Below are 22,150 nucleotides of genomic sequence, written 5' to 3'. Positions count from 1 at the left end.
TGTGCTGCAGCTGTAGAAGATAAGAGATACGGTGAAAGTTTCTTACAGCCAGTTTGATTCACGATTCATGACATTTATCTCAGTGGATTAAAAACATGTTGAAAGGGTCTTCTTCTACAATAAATGCGTTGAAGCAACTTGGAAGGAGATGAAGCGAATCCCTCCATTAGTTTACCAGAAAGGGAGGAGGAGGGTTCCACCTTCCCCCTTGTCTGTGTTTAAAGAGAGAGGTGGTCATTGGTTGACTTGGGCAGATATCGAAGTAGCCAGTCAAAACCAAATGGGTCAAATAGGTTTTGATTGGTGCGGTGAGTTCATAAACATGGAAAAGTATGAGTATTCATTCAACCGGCCGGCTGGTTTGATATAAATTTGATAGCACTGATTGATACAAATATTTGATCTGTATATCATCATTTATTTGTACAATTTTAAGTTATGTTGAGGAGTCTTCCAATGAGGTCGTGAGATGCAAGAAAACAAGTCTTTCACATTGAGAAAATTAGATTAAAAAAAAGCATGATATGTTGGATCACTTATTTCTCCAAATCATAATGTTCACTCAAAGAGAATATGTATATTATGTTTGACTAAAAGAAACACATTTTGTCTTAAGTTCGATTTCTTTCTTAAGGGCATGTTTGGAACCCACATAAAAGAAAATACAAGAAAAGAAAATAAAATGGGAGAAAAAATTATTTTTTGTTGTTTGAGAACATGAATTATTAAGAGAAAAGAAAATATTTTTTGTCTTCGTATTATTTGATGTTCAATTTCTTTCTTAAGAACTTTTTTGGAACCCAGAAAAGAAAAGAAAAGAAATGAGAGAGAAAGTTATATTTTGTTGTTCGACAACAGAGAATCATTGAGTGAAAAAAAAAATAGGGAGAAATTATTTAATAATTTTTCTCACACAAAATGATGGAATTTGTGGAGAAAAGAAAAGAAATAGAAACTTGAAAAAAAAATTAATCATCAAAATTTTAAAATTTACTAATTTCTTTTCTTGTTCATTTTCTATGTGTATCCAAACAAAAGAAACTATATTTTTCTTCCTTTTCTCTCTTATTTTATTTTCTTTTTTCTTTTTCTTTTTCTTTCTTTTCTCTCCGCTTTCTGTATTTCAAACAAAGCCCAAAGGTTTGTCATTCACCGACAATTTTAGTTTTCCTTTCCAAACCTGTTCTTGTCATGTTGGAGTCCAATAACAAGAAGAAATGTAGAAAATGAGCTTCCTGAATTGCATGGCTATAAATGAAGGAATCTCGTCCACAACTCCCCTTTTGATTTCTCAAGCATATAAAAAATCGAATGCATCTCAACCGCTGCCCCCTTTGGATTTCTTTTCCAAAACATTTGAAATAGACTCGGTTCTACCACGCTATTATTTGTTGATTTTTTCGTCTACCATGGCAATTTTTGGTCCGTCTGTCCAACAACGAAGAATGGATAGAGGGAGAGAGAATGGGAAATTTCTGGTGTGAAAGAGAGTTCCGAGGATTGAGATGGGAGTGTTAAATTGGCATGCTAAATTGGGTCCAAGGTTTATGCCAAAATGACTAGCCAACTTAAAAAACCTCTTTCCCAACTAATAAACTCAAGATCTTTGTAATCACTAATCCATGTGGAACTATTCCTAAACACTCCCCCTCACATGTAGGCACATGGATAATTTGGGTGGAGACCCACATATGAGTACTTGCTCTGATACCATGTTAAATTGGGTCCAAGGCCTATCCTAAAATAACTAGCCACCTTAGGAAACCCCTTTCCCAACTAATAAACTCAAGATATTTGATCTCACTAATCCATGTGGGACTATTCCTTAACAGGGAGAAATCATGGGGACGAGCAAGATTCTGCCTACTTGCCCAAGCCGCCACCTCTTCAACTGTTTCTTCTTACAGAAACAACGTATGAAGATTTTAGTGTTAGGAGATTGTCAGATATTTGACGTTTGGAAACATAAAGTTTGGTTCCTTAATATTATCAGATTGAGTTCATTCAATTCAATAAAATGGGGTTTGATTATAATTTTAGAAAGTTGGTTGCTCAATGTTATATTTATTTTACAATTTTCGCATTCGAGTTCTTGTGGACAATGATATGCAACATCCATATTAAGTAATATATGGAAAGGGTCTATCTTATAAAGCTGATATAGATCAAGTTTTTTGAAGTTAAAACCAAATCTTCTGAGTTCGAATTGTGTTTGGGTAAAAATGTATTAAAAAACTGATTAAATAAAAATAATTTAAATAAAAATAAATTTAAGTTGTAAATAAAATATATTATATTTTAAAAATAATATTATTTGATCCATGAAATTCACATGATAGAGAGAGAGAGAGAGAGAGAGAGAGAACCCTCTCATTGGACCGACTTGTCTATTTTAAGTCTAGTACAAGAGAAAAACAAGAAAAAAAGAAGAAGAAAAATACATTAGGAAAACAACCACTTTTGTTTCGACTTCACCACTCTAATACATGTTGAAATTTCTCAAGTACTTTGTAAAATTAAAATATGGGAAAATATATGAGAAAGTTAAGGAGAAGAAGAAGTAAATGAAAGAATGATAGAGGTGTTAGCCCAAGTGGCTTGTCAAGAGGAGGGTGAATTGAGATTCCAAATTAAAATTTAAGTGTTTGGTGTGCAAAAATAAAATATGACAAATAATTAATAAGCGCACCATGAGGAGAATATTATTTTTTTCTCTCGAAATTCTCTTAATAGTAGTCATCATTCAAGAACCCCTGTTCAGGAAAATTCTACTAATAAACTCTATTAGCTGAAAGTTTCAAGACTCTCTTTAAACAAGTATAAGTCCCAATTATACAATTTGATCTATTCTTAAATAGATCCAATACCAACTCAATTTTGGCTCTAGTGGTTATTCCTTTTCTAGATTTTAGGCTCCAAAGTGCCAATTTTTCTAGCTTCAAGGAATAGAGAACCTCTATTAAAGAAAGTTAAAATATAAAAGAGTAAAAGAAGATAACCCTTCTCTTAGTGAGATTCAAACCTCCAAATTTTTAAGCATGTGCAATAAAATGTATAGGAGCTTGATGGAACATTGAATACAAAGAATGTGAAGAGAAAATGGAAGATTTAAGCTAATTTAGAGTTTTTCTCTTTCAAAGGGTAAAATTGAAAATTTTGAGCCCAAAAATATTCTTCCAAAGGTTTGATCTCTCAACTTAAGCTCAACTCATTGTTTTCTACATGTTTGAAACTTATTTATGTTTTCCAACCAAACAAGCCTTTTTTTACCATTTACAAAAAGCTACAAAAAATGTGAATCGATCAATGAAAAGTATGATTGATCAACCGTGTACAATGACTATATTTTTTTGTGTTCCTTAGGCCTATTGATCGATTAGGGCATCAAACAATAAGTTTTTATCCTTTCAAAAAACTCATTGATCAATCAACCCATTTTGATTAATTGATCCTGTTTTATAGAAATGACTATACCATCTATAACGGTTATAATTTTTGTGTTCACTAAGCCTATTGATCGATCAGAGCATCAATCAATAAATTTTTATCCATTAAAAATACTCATTGATCGATCAACCCATTTTGATTGATCGATCATGCTTTACAAAAATAGTTATACCATGTATAATGGCTATATTTTTTGTGTTCACATAGGCTTATTGATCGATCAGAGCATCAATCAATAAATTTTTATCCTTTAAAAAAACTCATTGATCGATCAAAGTATATTTTTTGTGTTCACTAGGCCTATTGATCGACTAGAGCTTCAATCAATAAGTTTTTATCCTTTCAAAAACTCATTGATCAATCAACCCATTTTGATTGATCGATCATGTTTTACATAAATGGTTACACAGAGTTCAATATGATTGATTATTTATTCAACAGAGGATGATCGATCATGCCTTATAGCCTTTTCATGACAATATTTTGTATGATCATTCATCAGGTCTGGCATGATCGATCATGCTTTACAGTTTTTGTCAATTTGTATTCTGGATAATCAATCAAGGTCATGTAGGTTGATCGATTGTAAAATATAACAGTAGTATTATTTTGACTTTTAAGCATTGGATTTACCAATTGTAAAATATTTATATGTATCAGTATAATATGGTTTTAACATATTTCATTTTCTAAAGTTCCATAACACAATTGTGCTTAAAAATAGATACTTAGTTGTCTATTTAGTTACATAACTAGAGTTTTAGAGATTTTCTATTTGACTTTGACTATATGACTTCAAGTCTTCAAGCTTTTCTTTGTGTAATTTTTTCTTCACAAAAACAATCTTGAACGAGTTTTTACTTCATATCTTGACTTTGGCCATTGATCATTCTTTCAAATTCTGAACTTTATGAGGCTAATGTTTCTTAATCCAAAAAGAGTTTGCTTATTTCATGAATTGGAGTGCTTATTTGATGTGGCTCGGTGGCTTTTGAGTTTTTAGCGTTTACTTTTACAAAGTTTTTTTAATTTTTATTGACCTTGACATAGAAGTCGAGGAAGCAGAAAAACGGAAAACAAAGACTTTTAATTTTTATACTCTCACAAAGTTATTCTTGTACCAACGACAATTTATGAAGGAAACAAAGTTACCAGTAGAAGTCCCATCTGAGTTGAACTTTAGTCGTCCTATTTGGACCGTAGGAGTAGGGGTGGCATCGAGCCGAGCCGAGCCAAGCCCGAACCTGCCTATGTTCGAGCCGAGTTTGATTTAAATATTTCGAACTCGAGCTCGAGCCTAAAATTGTTATCTAGCTCGAGCTTCAACATTTAATTAAAACTTTTTAAAAAATAAATGTCTCGAGTTTGTGCTCCAACATACATTTAAAACTTTTCACAAAATACATGTCAAATAAATTGTATATAAAATTATGCATAGATTTTACATAAAATTGGGAATAACCTCTACTTAAAATTGGACATAAGGGTGGCATCGAATCTAGCCGAGTCCAAACCTTGTTCAAGTCAAGCTTGATTTAAATATTTCGAACTCAAGTTCAAGCCGACCCTAGCCTCGAGCCTAAAATTGTAATCGAACTCGAGCCTAATAATTTTAACCGATTTCGAGTTCGAGCTTAACCTACATTTAATAATCTATATAAAATATATATCAAATAAATTATATATAAAATTATGCATACATTTTAAAAAAAGAATGATAGTGAAGGTTCAAGATTGAATTTCAATAATGGATTAGAACGCACCAATATTAATCTTTTTTACTCTAAATGTTGTCTAGCTTATTTTATTATTTTTAAATCTGGCCATAAATTTACTATGGCCTCCTTAGTGCGCTTGGTTGAAAATTTATATTCTAGGAAAAACTAGAAATATTTTTCCTATGATACGTATTTCCAAAAAAAACTTTAAATAAAATACTATTACTCTTAGTGACTTATTAGAAAATTGCAAGAAATATTTTAAAATTTTCTTAGGAAAGTTAAATGGACCTCTTATTGCCTCTTCTAGGGAAATAAAATAAAAATTAATAATCAATCTAATATATTACTATACTTATCAATAAATTTTTAATCAAACAATATGTCAAACACAAAATTGCTATAAAAATTGCCTCATGCTAAAAGTATTACCCCCTTCCCTCGCTCTTGCTCTCGCTCCCGTTCCCCCGCTCCCCTACTCTCGGTCCCGACTCGGCCAGTTAACGAGCAGTCTCACAAACTTTCGAGCCAAACCTTGATTTTGTCAAGCTTGGCTCAGTAATTTAAACGAGTCGATCTTGGATTTTGAACTCGGTTTGAGATCCAGGTATACTGAATCGAATCGAGCTGAGCACGAGCCATTCGGGAACCGGCTCAGTTCGAAGCCACCCTTAATCGTGTGGGCTCGGGCCCTATCTTCCAACACTCCTCCTCAAGTTGGGGGTGAGAGGACAACATGAACTGTCAACTTGCTGCAAATGATGTATGAAATCTTTTTTTTTTGTATAAAATGGCATATATTCCAACATTCCCCCCACGCCAATGCTCTCGTTCATGAGGCCCAACTGGCATAATATAAGTGAGAGTAAATCATTCCTAGCCGCTAATACATTACTCCATACTCCAATCTTCTATCGGTAGTGTGTCTATCGGCTTTGCTCTGAAGTGTCCACATCCACCATCGTGTCCCTCCACATGACAATGACTTTCAAGTGGTAGAGTAAAAAATGACATTAATGGGGGAAGTGAGCTTATTTATCACGGTATCCCAATCCGGACACCGACTCTCATGGTGTCCCAACCGTGATATTTTTTAGAGTTAAATAAATAATGGTATCCCAATCCAAGCACCAACTCTCATGGTGTCCCAACTGTGATATTTTGAGAGTAAAATAAATTATAGCATGAGAAAAGGTACTGAGGCCACCTCTTCTTCAATAATAATGTCTCATCCAAAGAGACACAAAAGTAGTAGTTGGAATGGGCTTGGGCCCATATAACACGAACCATGTAAAAATTACTCATGCCAGTATTTTTACCAAATAATATGTTGACCAAAGAATAATCTGTCAATACTTCAAAATAATAATCCAGCCAAAGAAAAAATACCGAGTCGTGTCGAGTCAAATAGTAGATCAATATATTGGGTCCTGGACACGTATACTGAGGCAAAAAACATAAGTGGATCGTCTTAGTTGACTCATAGATTGATCCGGACCGAGTTGACTCAATCGAAACATAACCTCGGATCGCATTTGCGTTGGCTTGACTTCGGCAAGTCTGGTCTGAGTTTCGACTGGCGCTAAACTCTTTCGAATGAACATCAATAAAATCAATCCATCAAGGAAGATAAAAAAAATTCGGAAGCTCACGAATCTGTATCTCGGCATGGAAATGCCAACGGCAGTAGAAAAACAGAGATGACAACTCAGTGAAGTGGATTTTCCTGAAAATATTTGCGGAGATAGCATAAAATCTTGAAGAAGCAAAAAATCTCGGGAATTTCCAGAGACTTTCGTCTGATGGCTCGAGATGGATATTTCAGCAAATAGAAGTCACAGAACTCACGACGACTGAATTGATTTGACTTGAGCAAAAAAACTTCGGAAGATGGAATAATACTCCCATGTTAATGTCTGAAACTCGATGATGGAAATGGCAGCAATAGCAATAGCAGCGAGTAGGTCTCTGGCAGATAAGAAAAAAAATTTCTGATCGCAGATTATTTCGTCCAAGTTCGACTCCCGTAGCAGAAATCCGTTGGCGGGGTTCTCTTCCTAGACATGGCTGGCTGACTCCTGCCTTTTTCGACTTTGAAACCACGATAGTCATTTGAAAATTCCTTTGGAACTCTGCGTTGGTTATCGAGGATCGTCGTGGGTTGGTTCCCGCTAATGATATCGTTGAGCTAGAAACTGGAGAGTTTTACTTTGCATGAGAGAGACAGGTGGAGACCAAGCGCTCATTGGTACTTTTGTTTTGAAACTCTGGTGGGTTGCCGAAGAGATATTTCCAGTGCCCCAGCCTTGTCACCGGTGACGAGTGCCGACGAAAGCGGATACTTAGTGGGCGGAAGCAAAAACAAGCATATGATGGTGGCAATTACCAGTAGGATAAAAACCAAGGGCATGGTAAATATAAAAAATAAAAAATAAAAAGGGTTTGCAATTTTAAGATACCAAAGCTACGAGTCCCAAAAATCAATGCTCTGATACCATGAAACAACTGTATTATAATAATACCACTGAACCTAGGGTTTAAGGTTTATGGTTTTAACCCTGGAACTTTAACTTAATTACATCAATGTCACCTCTATGAGATGACTCTTTATTTACCATCTGCCATCATTGTATGTGGGCCTATGGGCCTTCTCCTTGATCTGTGGGCCTTAAGCCCGTCTTCTATATCTCTTGGAGGCATGAGTCTTCCTTATTCTTATGGGTTTGAACCCATCTTCCAACACACTTGGATATATGGGCCTTTCTTGGTCGTGTGCGCTCGGGCCCTATCTTCCAACAAAAATCTTTGATGTAATTGGCTTTGTGTATATATCTACAACTTGATTTTGTGATGGGACATGCTTAAGAGATATAGTGTATGCTTGCAATTTTTCCCTAACAAAGTGACTATCAACTTCAATGTGCTTTGTTTGCTCATGGAAGACTATATTAGAGGCAATATGGATGACTGCTTGATTATTACAGTGAAATTTCATTCTATAGGCACCTTCTTGAGGTTGCCCAAGCTCTATTACATCATATGAATATGCCTCATTTTTCGTAGCCCCACGTCGTTCTTACTGGAAGCTTTCTCATCAACAAGTTGTCATCTTTGATTCTTAATAATAAATCCCACACTCTATACTATTTCCTCATGAGGATATTTTCTCCTTTCTTTTGAAGGTTTTTTATTGTGCTTGTTTTGTTCATGACACATCTCCACACACTACCAATATAGACCAAGGGCTATTAAGTGCTTATAACACCTCTTTCAAGAGGATGTTAGTGTCCAGAGATGTGACCTTTCTAGAGGAGCATCATTTTTACCTGTCTGGTGTTGCTTCCCTTGTTTTTTCCCCACTTACAGGTTTCCTAACCCTATTATGCCCATAGAAGATCCACTATATTCTGGCAGTATTGACTATCCTCTACAACCCCCTGAGGCATCGGCTAACACACCTCCTATGGAGTCTATAGATCATACTGAGCGTTGTTCTCCTCCTCTTATTGTATTTGGACCTCCATTTGATACTCGGCCAATTGCTCTTAGAAAAGAACCACAATCTTGCACTTGACCCTCTACCTCTCATCATATGTCTAACTTTATATCTACTCACCAGTTGTCTTCTACTTGTCATTTCCTAGTCTCTATTTCTTTTGTTCTTCTTCCTAAGTCTTATCAGGAAGCCCATCAACATCTAGCACGGAAAGCAGCAATAGAAGAAGAAATGGTAGCTTTATAAGTGAATTAGACTTGCAATCTGGTTGACCTTAGGCCTAACAAAAAAATTGTGGGATGTAAGTGGGTGTTCTCCATTAAACATAATTCGGATGTCACGCCTTAAAGCACAACTTTTAGCTAAAGGATACACTCAATGCTATGGATTAGATTATAAGGAGACATTTTCCCCTGTAGCCAAGTTAAATTCAATACTAGTTCTTTTATCTCTTGCTACAAATTCTTGTTGGTTGGTCTATCAGTTTGACCTAAAAAATGTTTTTTCTCAATGGAGATATTAAGGAGGAGATTTACACGGATCAACCACTAGGGTTTGCAAGTGAGGGGTAGGTGTGTCAATTACTAAAATCTCTATGTGGAATGAAATAGTCACCTCGTGCTTGGTTTGACAAGTTTAGTCAAACAATGCTTCAACTTGGATTTACGAGATGTATGGTGGATCACTTAATCTTTGTTAGACATACTATCAATGGAGTTGCGCTACTTACCGTGTAGCTGATGTGGGCAAGTACCAAAGGCTAGTTGGTAAGCTTATCTATCTCACTCTGACTAGACTAGATATTTCTTTTGCAGTCAGTGCGATCAGTCAGTATATGCATAACCCACTGATGTCTCATTGGCAGGCGTTAAAGAGGATTCTTAGGTCCTTGAAAAAGGCACCAGGACAATGACTCTTATATAACTGTCATGGTCATCTCAATATTAAAAGCTTTGACGATGTGGATTGGGCCGAATCACCAGATGATAGAAAATCTACTTCAGGATATTGTACTCTAGTTGGATGCAACCTTGTTACATGGAGGAGTAAAAAATAAATTGCAAAGTCTAGTGCAAAAGTAGAAAACAGATCCATGACACATGAGGTAAGTGAGCATTTATGGATTAAATGTCTTCTAGCAGAATTGGGATTCTACAAAGAAGGCCCTATGAAACTCTATTGTGATAATCAAACATCGATTCACATTGCCTCCAACCTAGTTTTTTATGAGAAAACTAAGCATATCGAGGTGGATTGTCACTTTGTGAGAGAAAAGTTACATGCAGGAATCATAAGTTTAAATCATGTCTCAGCTCATAGACAACTTGCTGATATGTTCACGAAGTCACTCAACTTCAAAATTCTCTCCACTGCATGTACCAAGCTGGGGATGTACAATGTTTTTTTTTCACCACCAGCTTGAGGGAGAGTGTTAAAAGACATAGACCAACTTAGGTGTCATTATTGTAAATATCTTTTTTTTTGTCTCTTCTTCACTCTGTAGGGTGAAGGGTATACTTATAATTTATGTACTCTTGATATCTATAAATAAAGGCTAAGGGGAGGGTTTGAACATCTTCCACAACCCTTATTCTACCCTCAATTCTCTCTTCTCTCTTAGTCATCCTTTCTCTTATTCTTTCTTCTTTTTCTTTTTCTTCTTATTTTTCTTCTTCTTTCTTTTCTTCTTCCTTCTGTCTTAGGTTGAAGACTTTAAAGTATGAAATCCTAAAATCAACAAGTATTGATCAATCTATCCAGACTTTCCTTCAATTGGTTTGAATTCTAAATATGTTTTATCAAAAAAGGTATTAATTTTTAATTCCTTGATTTTTTTTCTTCATTTATCATTTGGAGTCTCTTTGGTATTAGGATTGCCTAAATTAAAACCTTTAACGTCCATTAAAGGTTGAATGATAAGTTTAGCTATCACCATTGGATGGTAAGAGGGTCATGGTTCTTTGATTATTGAATCAATATCTTGGACTTTTGCAATTGATTCTTTGGAAAAGCTCATCAATTTTTAGAGATGTTCTCTCATTTTGTGGAGATACAGGTTAGTGTCATTATTTTGTTTAGCTAAAGCTCCTTATTCTTTTGAAGTTATTGAATCCTTGACATAAGCATTTGCTTCTATGTCAGGATCCCCTAAAATTTTCAGAGAAGTTGCAGTAGGATATATAGAGGTAATATATTCCTTCTTATCTGTTTTCAAATTTTCTCTGGAACACTGATATATTTTTCTCCTTCATTGGTCATATATTTTATGAACCAATTTGGAAATGAAAGGATTTTCTCAATAAGTCTTTGGATCTTTTTGATTGAGACCAATATGGTTATCTGCCCAAAGCTCACAAAGTTCTTTTCAATTATTATATTTTGTACTCTGATAAACCAAAAGTGTTTTCTTTTGACATTCCAATAGAGAAATGCATGCATAAAAGCATAAATATTATCCCAAGGCTTATTTTTGTCATCTACCTTTGTCATGGAATATGTAAATGAGTTAATTCCCCAATCCTTATCTTCTTTAACATTAAGAAAGGTGTAGAAATTACTATCAAAAGCAAGCTCTCAAGTCCAAATAACAAAGCATTTTATTGAAGTCAGTTATTAATTTAGTCACTTGACTTAGTAGATCAAATAACTAATGCCATCTCTTAGTCTAACCCTTTATCCCTTTCTTTTTTATTACAGAATGTCCATGTCAGTGGCATTTTTTTATCGTTTACATTAACATCAAAATGAAGATAAATAAGACTTAAAAAATAGAAACAAGCAAGAGTAATTTTTCATGTGCCACCTCCAACCTGAGGCAGGTATAGTTCTATCCTAGGCACATCAGATAAGGTTCACATGGATCATCAACAAACCCAGCAAAGCAGGGAACCATATAACTGAATACCAAGTTAGCATGACGATTGCAGCGGAAAATAATGAATAATCTTGACACTTTCTGCCAGGACAAAACTACCTCATTCCTGATCTCCAACATTTGTCTATGCCCCAGAGAAAAATATCCACACTACCTAAATTGAAACATTGAAGCTTCAACCTCCGTCCAAGGAGCAAAGAAAGAAACAAAATCCTGCAACAACTTCTAACTACATCCCTAACCTTAAGTTAAATAAAGTAAACATACCAGGAGGTCAAGCAGCAATGGTTTATGGCAACTTCCAAAAAACCCAGGTTTCAGCTTGATTGCTATTCACCATATCCAGCTTCCAAAAATGGTAGAAACAATCACATTTTCATAAATTATTTTTTCCCATGTAAAAATCTTGTGGAAGACCATAAAGTTCCATTCGAGCAGAAGCAAAACAAATTCGGATTTTGGACAAGGCCTGGAGATTTTAGTGAGGAGGGTTCATGACAAATCACACAAGCTGGAGCCTGGAATCCAAGGAGAAGATGAGATTTGCTCGTCTCAAGGAGCAGTATAGTATTAGTCAGATTCAATCACTGGAGGAAGGAAAATGGTACAAATTCATGTGGCAGGCATGTCCCATTCCCACTCCCCCAGTGATTGATTGAACTAGCCCTACATTATTGATAGAACTAGCATGAAGAACAGTAAGAGAAACAAAGAAAATAAAAATCAGTACAAATAGTCTACAATGGAAATTGCAGAGGTTTTATCCGAGTTAAACAGCACAAAAAAGTATCCCAGGGGACATCCTGAAGATGGTTCTTAAAGGTCAATGACCTCAGCATACCACATCCTCTAAATTGGAAATCAATGTGAGACTTCAGGTTAGCTCACACAACTAACAAGAAAGAGTTCAGGTTAGATATGTCCACTAAAAGTTTCAATAAGACCGAACAAGATAAATAACTACCACCTGTTGAAGACCTTCCTCCAAATCACTAGCATAAACTAGATAAAAACATTACCACCATATGAAGAAAAGGAAGCTGGACCTAAGTCCAGACAAAATTAGCTGCACCCAACCTTTTGTTCATTAGAAAAGTTAACTTATTTGCAAGAAATGTCATTTACTTCATTGTATTCACAATACTACCATTATCTCAAATTTATTATTAAAATTTGATAAAAATAAGATGAAATCTCAAAATAATATCAAGAAAACTGCATAGGATAATAAGTAAATATAGATTAAGGAAAAAATAAAATTTTAAGTCATTAAAGTCAATCTTGATGGGAAAAAAATGAGAATTAGGTACACCTTCGCTTATATGGAATTAGGTCCATACTCCTTTTTTTCTTTTTTCTTTTTGAAAAAGTGAATTTTACTCAAAGTAAGCCAAGAACAAACAAAACTAAGAAATAAGCACTCCCCTCAACAAGCGATTGTAAGGGAGGCTTTTTGCTTACCAAAGAAATCAACTAAAGCATTAGCTGCCTTGAGAACAAAAGCAGGCAAACAGCTTGAGGTAAAAAAGGGAAGAGCAACCAAAGTCACTTCTAAAATGGATTCTAGGTCTGGTGTTGAGCATTCAGATATCAACGTCGTTGAGTTGACTGTCCAGAGCAAAACAGCCAGGCGAGTTGCACAAGAAGAAAAAATCAAAATAAGAAAAGCAGAAATATTGGAAAAAAAGGACATAGGCAAAGATTTCTGCTAGATTTTAAATGCTCTGCCAGCTAGCACTTTGTAGTTGCAAGTAAGGAGGCCTCAAATAACTGAATTCCAATTTAGGAGCCTATATTTTGTCAAATAAGACTACACCCTCTGTGACATTTTTCTAGATGCTATGGAAAGTAAGGATAACCTATTTCTGAGATTTCATGATGAAATAAATCCTATCAAGTGCCTCGGAGATGGGCTTTGAGAACATCATCTAGACAAACACCAAAACTGAAGACCAGTTAGACAATTAATTACATGGCACAGGGCATTTTCATGAATAAAAATTGTTTTTTGACAACAGAAACTATCAGTCCAACGCAAGACTTTAGGACAATTAATGTCAAGAGTCAGCCTAAGCTATCCAGAATCCTAAAGCTAAACATAAGAATAACAGATATTCTAATTCTTTCCAGAAAAGAAAGAGTAGAACATACTGTTGCAAGTGGGCACAAATAGTAATGAAACTTTTTTTAATTCATAAGTGTGTTTTCTTCGCCAGACAAAGTAAGAATTTATTTTAAAGTTGAAGTCCCGTAATAGTTTTGAATTCCCATAACAATTAAAAACTTATTCTACAAACACTGCCACACTGGAGATGTTAAGATATGTTCAAATACGGATTCCATGCCTCTAAGTAACATTAGCAGCTTAGGGAGCTATCACCTATTGGAAAGAATGTATGACCCAATACTGTTGATTTTTATCTGTAGTATGATAACTGAGATCCTTATAATACAACTAAACACAACTGTATCCAAACAACTCCTGGATGCAATAGTTCTTTGCATCTAGAAGAACAAGGCCAATGAATACAATAGATCCTTTTTTTTTATAATTGATCTGTTATTAATGGCATTCCATTTTACCTCAATGCAAACAAACTGACTTCTCACCAAATGCATAAAAATATTCCATAGCAAAGCAAACAAACCACTAACCACCACAAGTAACATTGCGGCAATGAGCGCAACTGTTTCCCCTTTGGTTCAAACAACTTGTGGAGAAAGCAATTGCCACTCTTGCAAGAGTTGTATTAATGAGGAAATGTATTTTTCCTATTCTCCATATAACTGACTTACTAGAAGCTCTGCATTATTTCTCCATTAATAGGAATTTGCCACTTAGCGTTTTTTTCACAAATATCTCGATAATGTTAAAACTGCTTACAACAATTAGCATCATCCCACACCAGACAAACTTAGGTTATGCCAAAATAATAATGCGGATAAGTATGAAATAGTAATTTTTCGGAAAACATAAACATGGTTAAAAGATACTACAACAGAAAGCTATCATTCTAGCGCGATATTCCATTTCGAATTCTTGAAATGTAAACTAATCCGTGATACAATAAATAAAAATCAAAGCAAAAAACTATAATGGTCAGCCAACACAATCAGTCAGGATTACAAAACCTCAAAACCTAACCTGCTCAAGAGTATCGAATAAGAGATCCACTCCTTGAGCAAAAAAAAATTACACTTCAAAATTCTGAAATTCGCGACTGCTGATGGAAAGAGATAGAGCTCGAAATCAAGATCGAGATCAAGACGTCCCAGCAGATCTGTAGCGGTAGAACTTACCGAAGACGTGGAGGGCAGTGACGAAACCGATGAAGCAGAGGCTCATGACGAGGACGACCGTGGGAGTTATCTTGAGGCCCGGAGCGTCATCAGTGTAGAAGCGGAGCACGTTGGAACCGCCACCGCCGCCGCCACCGCTAAAGCTCCCGGACGATCCACCCCCACCAAGGCGGCGCCGGCGCATCCCTGCGGCCGCCGCGGGAGTCCCACGGGGCGCCGAGCCGACGTTGCTGGGGCGGGCGTTGGCCTGAGAAGAGGCCTGCGACTGAGAAGATCCCTTAGCCATAGCTGGTGAGGTTGTTTTTCCTCCAGGCGTTGTGTGTGACAGGAAGCGAGGAGCAAATGAAACACGAACAGAGGGAAAGCCGTATCGTGGGGAGAAGTCTTCGTTAACCAACCTCTTTGTTTTTTAATAATTCTCATTCGCGGAGATACAACGAGACGCATTTAATGAGACGATTGTCAATGGAAGCCGGGAGAAATCCGTTTCCTTTTAATTTATTGACTAGGTATAATATAAATTATATAATAAAATTAAATATAACTATAATATAAGGTATTTTAAAACATAAATTTTCACTATTAATTTTTTTATATAATTATCTGGTAATATTTTAATAAATTAATTTGGTGTCACAGGATTATATTAAATATAATAATTAAAATAAAATATTTTAAGCTGGTGTTTGCAATTCTTCACTCGATCTTTCTCACATCAAGATTATATCTTACGATGAATGAAAACAAAATGTCACATTATTAATGATGTAATAAACACATGATTAATTCATAATAAAAATTCTTATGAACTATCTATTTCCATTTTATTTACAACTCTACTATTCATTTGTTAGCTTTTGGTTGTGTTATTACATAAATGGTCTTAAGTGGTTTAGGGTTTGATGTCAAATATCGATGCATTGAGCTTCTTCTTCATGTAAACTATTTTCTTGTTTTTGACCTTCTATAAAATTATTCATATAAGCTTCTTCCTTGCACAAGAAATATAATCGATTGTATTAGATTATAAAGTTTAAAATAGGTGGAATTAAGGATTTACCTATTTTTTGTGGGTTTTTCAAGATCACAATTATTTATTTATTTTCTATCGTAATTTTATTTGTATATATGTAAATAATAAGACGAAGAAATATTATCATCGCATTCTTCTATGAACAAAGATGGATGCCCAAAATAGGTTTCGACTAAACTTTCTTGCAACAGGAAAAGCTAAGAAAAGGTTTTGACTAAAGCTATCACACTTTGTGGGAACAAAAACGTTTGCACCAAACCACCTCGTAATTGGAAAAGTCTACAACAAGTTTTGGAAAATTCCATCATGCTACCCAAGGAAGCTCAAGACAAGTTTCACCTTAATCTCCTTCTAGTTGGAAAAGCCTAAAACAAGTTTGAGATAACTATATTACACTATTCGGTGACACCAAACCAAGATTTAGAAAAAACCTCCTCATAATTGAAAAAATCGACAACAATTTTCTATAGAATCTATCATGCTACTCGGTGACACCAAATCAAGACCTTGTAGTTAGAGAAGCCTAAAACAAGTTTTATCAGTCTGTTGTGCTGCTTAGGGACACCAAAAAAAAGTTTTGACTATAGGTCTTCATAGTTGGAAAAGCCTAAAACAAATTTCAGCAAAATCCATCATGTTGCTTGGTTATACAAAAAACAAATTTCGTTGAGGCTTCTTTACGATTGCAAAAAACCTCAAAAGTTTTGACACAATTTGTCATGCTACTGAGGGATGCCCAAAATAGGTTTCAACTAAACTTCCTAGCAACTAGAAAATCCGAGAACAAGTTTCAGGAAAAATAGTTTATCTTGTTCAGTAATGCAAAAAATAGATTTCGACTGCACCTCTTAGCAATTCGAAAAGCCTCAAAAAAGCATTTGTTAAGTGCGTCCTATTGTTAGATAGCACTAAGAATAAGATTTGATGAAACCTCCTCATAGAAAAAAAAAACTTATGACAGGCTTCGACAAAATCTGTCTTGATACTCAGTAGCCCCAAAAACAAGATTCAACTAAACCTCTTCGCATACCTAAAACAAGTTTTGGGTAAGTTCGTCATGTTATTCAATGACACCAAAAACAAGATTTGACGAAACCTCCTCATTGTTGGAATAAGTTTCCACAAAATTTGTCATGTTGCTCAGTGGCATAAAAAAACAAGATTCAACTAAAACCTCATCATAGCACGGAAAACCTACTACAAGTTTCAACAAAATCTGTCATACTACTTAGTGGCACCAAAGTCTTTTTTGGCTAAACTTCCTCATAGTTGGACCACCATGCTCATATCCCAATTGGCCTGCCTATGGTAGTGGGAATTCTCCCTCTCCCCGGTCAAAAGGTTGGTTGGATGTGGGATCTACTCCACCAGGAGTGCAAAGAGAGTTCTTGGAGAGAAGAAATATGAAGACAATGGTAGGAGTTCAAAGCCAGAGCCATGGTAGTGTGACCAATGGTTTGAAGCATCACAAAAAAAAAAAGCAGAAAACAAGCAAAAAATTCGAAAAAAAAACTGCTTTTTAGAATAGCTATTTAAAAGCCTTGTGAAACAGATTTTTTTTCAGAAAAGTCCGGACCTGGATCGGATCCGAATTCATTTGGCGGATTGGAGTGGAACAAAAAGCTGGATCCGGTTTTGAAAAGTGGGTCCTACATGCGCGGAAGCAAACACATACCCAAAAAATCGGACCCAGGGCTAGAAATCGGGTCCTAAACACACGTGAGGGCTAGCACGAACTCGTAAACATGACCCGGGGTGTGGAGTCGAGTCCCTCATGCATGAAGACCTGATGCGGAACCAGAGTCGGATCTCGTCCGCAAAATCAGGTCCTGCAGGCATAGCTTGCACGTGCATGTTCGAGGATTGATGGAACCGGGAGCTGGTCTAGATCCACATTCGGACCTTGTACCAGATCTAAGGTTCGAAAATCCGATCACGCTTGCGAGCTTCCGCAGCTCATCTTCCTCGTCTTGGCAGTTGCAGGCAGAGTGGCGGAAGGCCGAGCTAAGGCGACCCCTCCGCCAGCCACAACAGCTCCAGGCAGGACAGCAGTAGCCACAGAACCGCCTCCACCCGGCAGCGCATCCAAAAAAAAGGAAAAAAAGGCCGAAGGTTAAAGAACAAAAAAAAAAGGGGAGAGAGAAAGAAAAGCCATTGTTCCTCCTCCTGAAACTTCCTCTGGAAAGCCCATGCATGTCGTCTTAGTGGAAGAAGAAGAATAAAAGACCAGAAGAACGCATAAAAGAATACCTGAGTCACAGATCCCTTTACTGGATTGGAAGTTTGTCTTCTTTTTGTGCTAAGAGCCTCCCTAGCCGGACGTCCCTTTGCCTCTTCTTTGGTTAGATTGATCATTCAAAAATGGGTTTGATTGATAAAACACGTAATTTCTCTAGACCAATGTGACGAGGTGCATGTAAGTGTTAGACTTGATGTCTAATAATAATAAAATAAACATCATAGAAATAGATATTAAATCCTCCATAATTCTCCTTATCATGAGAGTCATACATATATCATATAATTGAAATAAGAAGAATAAAGAGAGCATATCTTTCATCTTGAAGAATATAAATAGAACTTGAAGTGCACAAGATAACCTTTGATAATTCGTTTACAAGTGATAAACTTGCTCCCGTTCAGCCAAACTTGTTGTGCAAATAGCCTTAGCCTCACTTGTAAGACCATGGAGGAATTTATAGATTTCCAAAGGGTGTGGTACTAATAACTATTCATAAGGATACATCCCCTTATAAGAAATACATCATTTAAGGAGAGATACATCCCCTCAAGAGAGATACATCTCCTTATTCTTAAATGATGTGTCCACTAAGAGGGGGGGTTAATCAACGTGACTCAGGACATGAACTTCAGGCACATTACTCAGTTCATGTCTTGATGTCGGTAGGGAGTGTCAAACTTCATGTCATGTACATGATCATCGATGACTCAGGACTTCATGTCCCAAGAGTAAACGGTGGAAAGTGCTTTCAGCCCGATTTTGAGAATCATGTACATGACACTATCGCGGGGCTCTCTCTGCCGCACACCCTCGCTCATTTTATGCCATTTCGTTCCCGCAACCCTTTCTCGTTCCCGCAGCCCTCTCTCGTTCTTTGCTCCCTCTCTCGTCTCCACCATCCCTCTCCGGTCTCCCTCTCTACGGCGTCCATCTCTCACTGCAAACGTCCTTTCAGCGTCCTTCTCTCCATCTCATACTTGCTCTCCCTCTGAACCTCCCACTCACTTCTCCCTCTCTCCTATCCCTCTCGATCTCCCTCACTTTTCTTTGTCTCTTCTCCCTTTCGACATCTCACTCCCTTCTCCCTCTCGCTATTATCATTTCCCCCAAAATACTTTCTGATTTCCTGCGATTTCCCCTATTTTAGCTTTGGTTTTCTTCGATTTTGGCATTTGGGCTTCGATTTCTTAATTTCTACTTTGAATTGTCATCAATTTCCCCATTCGGCTTTGATTTCAGAAATTCTGGACCTGTCAAATGCACTGAAGTATTGAGGACTAGCTGCACGAGGGAATGATCGAATGTCAAGAGAGAGAAATGGGCTTCAAGACGTTGAGACAGAGAGAGCGGCTGCTCTTCACTCGTCGCGTCCGGCTGCCGGAGCTGATGGGCAACAGACTGGGCGATCACTGTCCGATTGGGGGTTGCATGATTGAGCAAAAAGAAAGGAGGTTGACGAGAGAAAGACAAAATAGGCGATGGAAGAGGGTTTAGAGTTCGGAAAGGGGAAGACAGATTATTAGAAGCAAAGATGCGACGATGGAATAGACGACAGAGCTGCAATGGAGGCGGAGGTTTTGGCATTTTGGACCGAATCGTTCCCATTCTCAACTCCGAGCGAAGAGAGAAGCGAGAATTGCAGTCGCAGGGTTTAACCCTCTTCACTTGTCGAAGCGAAGCTGCGGACTCCACTCTCTGTGGGACCCTTTGTTGAACGGCTAAGATCATTTAAAATTCCAAGGTTGCCTTGCTCGTGCCACTTGCCAGTTAACTCCCTTGTAAAGTCAAGGGAAGATACCACTAAGATCATGGAAATTCCGGACCTATCAAATGCACTGAAGTATGGCACTCCCAGATGGTTGGATACGCCAAGTAAGAAGGCCTTATTTTTAAAAATGACAGTGGCAGAGCGGGTCAGGTGGCTTAATTATTGTGCGAACAACTAATTGTAATGCGTTTTAAGTACAATATCTTTTTTGAAAAGATTGTTATGTATTAAAGGCGATGTTAAAGTTATGATTAGATCAATTTTTCCTCTTAAATCATTCATTTTTAGGCTATAGTATATCATATGTTATTAATAAATTAATAGCTAAACATATTACTGTCGTTTTTGTTATTTATAATGTCATTTATTTATTACTTGTAATTAATCATGTGCGTATTTCATTGGCTCACATAATTACCATATTAATGCATAATAACATATCTAATTCAACTAATAAATATATTAATATATTTTAATTATACATTAAATAAGTTATTCGTGTAGTAATAATGATTGTTTTACCTAATTTGGGGTTCGAGAATTATGTTGTAATTATAAGTGTACTGTACAGGTTTAGGGATTCTCTTGTTTTTTATGTTTTTCTAATGAGTGGGCACTATTCACTCGAAACTGTTTTCCTATACATGAAGGCGTCAACACTAACACCAAGTGCAAAGATGTTCTTCATGTATATGACTGACATGATCTTCATGTTGGATATGAACTTGAACTTCAAAAATCCATTTGGGGGACTAACCCCCCCTAAGTCAATGCACCCAATTAATCTACCTCTACAGGGGGATGTGCTGGCCATTATTCCCTGTACTGAACATCCAATGACAAAGTATCTAGAAGTGGGCCCCACGCCTATAAAGCATGGTAATTTTATTTCACAAATAATATATTTAAAACCATAATTCCAACAAACTCCCACTTGGTTTCAAATCCATTTCAAATTCCGATTTTCGAAAAAAACATGAAAAATCAATCTTGATACATAAAATCATATCATGACCATAGGCATTACCTTCAACACTTTAATATACATGTGTAGTTAACCCAGGCCTACACAATATATATCTTACATATCCAAGGCTGGGGAATAAACCAAATCCATACTTGTCAAATTTATCAGTTTAGTGGTCTCCATTCATAGCATACTCAGACCTAAACTCAGGGTAAAGCTCTGTACCAGTTCAAGTATTAGCCACTAAGGTAACTGTGCCTAAACAGTACCATAGGCCTGAATAATTTAGACATCCAACCCTACCATCTCTTGTTTTTTATGTTTTTCTAATGAGTGGGCACTATTCACTCGAAACTGTTTTCCTATACATGAAGGCGTCAACACTAACACCAAGTGCAAAGATGTTCTTCATGTATATGACTGACATGATCTTCATGTTGGATATGAACTTGAACTTCAAAAATCCATTTGGGGGACTAACCCCCCCTAAGTCAATGCACCCAATTAATCTACCTCTACAGGGGGATGTGCTGGCCATTATTTCCTGTATTGAACATCCAATGACAAAGTGTCTAGAAGTGCGCCCCACGCCTATAAATCATGGTAATTTTATTTCACAAATAATATATTTAAAACCATAATTCCAACAAACTCCCACTTGGTTTCAAATCCTTTTCAAATTCCGATTTTCGAAAAAACATGAAAAATCAATCTTGACACATAAAACCATATCATGACCATAGGCATTACCTTCAACACTTTAATATACATGTGTAGTTAACCCAGGCCTACACAATATATATCTTATATATCCAAGGCTGGGGAATAAACCAAATCCATACTTGTCAAATTTATCAGTTCAGTGGTCTCTATTCATAGCATACTCGGACCTAAACTCAGGATAAAGCTCTGTACGAGTTCAAGTATTAGCCACTAAGGTAACTGTGCCTAAACAGTACCATAGGCCTGAATAATTTAGACATCCAACCCTACCTTCCTATTGCGACCCTTCCATATATACATACAAGTATATACCTAATAGAAAAATTGGACATCAAGGCATCTCGCATCCATAGCATACTCAGTACCTAAGGAGCTCAGGGTAAAACTCTATACCAGCATGAGTATTAGCCGTAAAAGAAACTGTGCCTATGCAGTCCCATTGGCCTGGACAATTTAGAGACTCAACCGTCATTCCCTATTGAGACCCTCACGTATACACATACAAGTGCATACCTAATAGGGAAGCTAAATCTCAAGGCTTACACTAAGTACTCATATTATCACACAAAAGCATATGCATT

At 36.5% G+C, this 22,150-nt stretch overlaps 1 protein-coding gene across 1 annotated transcript; it reads right to left on the bottom strand.

Annotated features, from left to right (window-relative positions):
* Nucleotides 1-14,530: 14,530 nt before the first annotated feature.
* LOC137966461 (protein transport protein Sec61 subunit beta-like) lies at nt 14,531-15,227 on the bottom strand. Its single transcript, XM_068813081.1, has one exon. The coding sequence runs from the start codon at nt 15,120-15,122 to the stop codon at nt 14,799-14,801; it is 324 nt and encodes a 107-aa protein (XP_068669182.1). The 5' UTR covers nt 15,123-15,227; the 3' UTR covers nt 14,531-14,798.
* Nucleotides 15,228-22,150: the final 6,923 nt, after the last annotated feature.

This window comes from Aristolochia californica, unplaced genomic scaffold, assembly GCF_029961685.1.
Source record: "Aristolochia californica isolate CCGP_79_NKW_82.1479 unplaced genomic scaffold, dmAriCali1.0.hap1 SCAF_5, whole genome shotgun sequence".
NCBI lineage: Eukaryota > Viridiplantae > Streptophyta > Magnoliopsida > Piperales > Aristolochiaceae > Aristolochia > Aristolochia californica.
Note: the sequence above shows the minus strand (reverse complement) of the source record. Positions and strands in the feature narration are given on the sequence as shown.

What these genes read in the sequence shown, in the direction of transcription:
- LOC137966461 (XM_068813081.1), bottom strand. Translation starts at nt 15,122, where the DNA reads ATGGCTAAGGGATCTTCTCAGTCGCAGGCCTCTTCTCAGGCCAACGCC.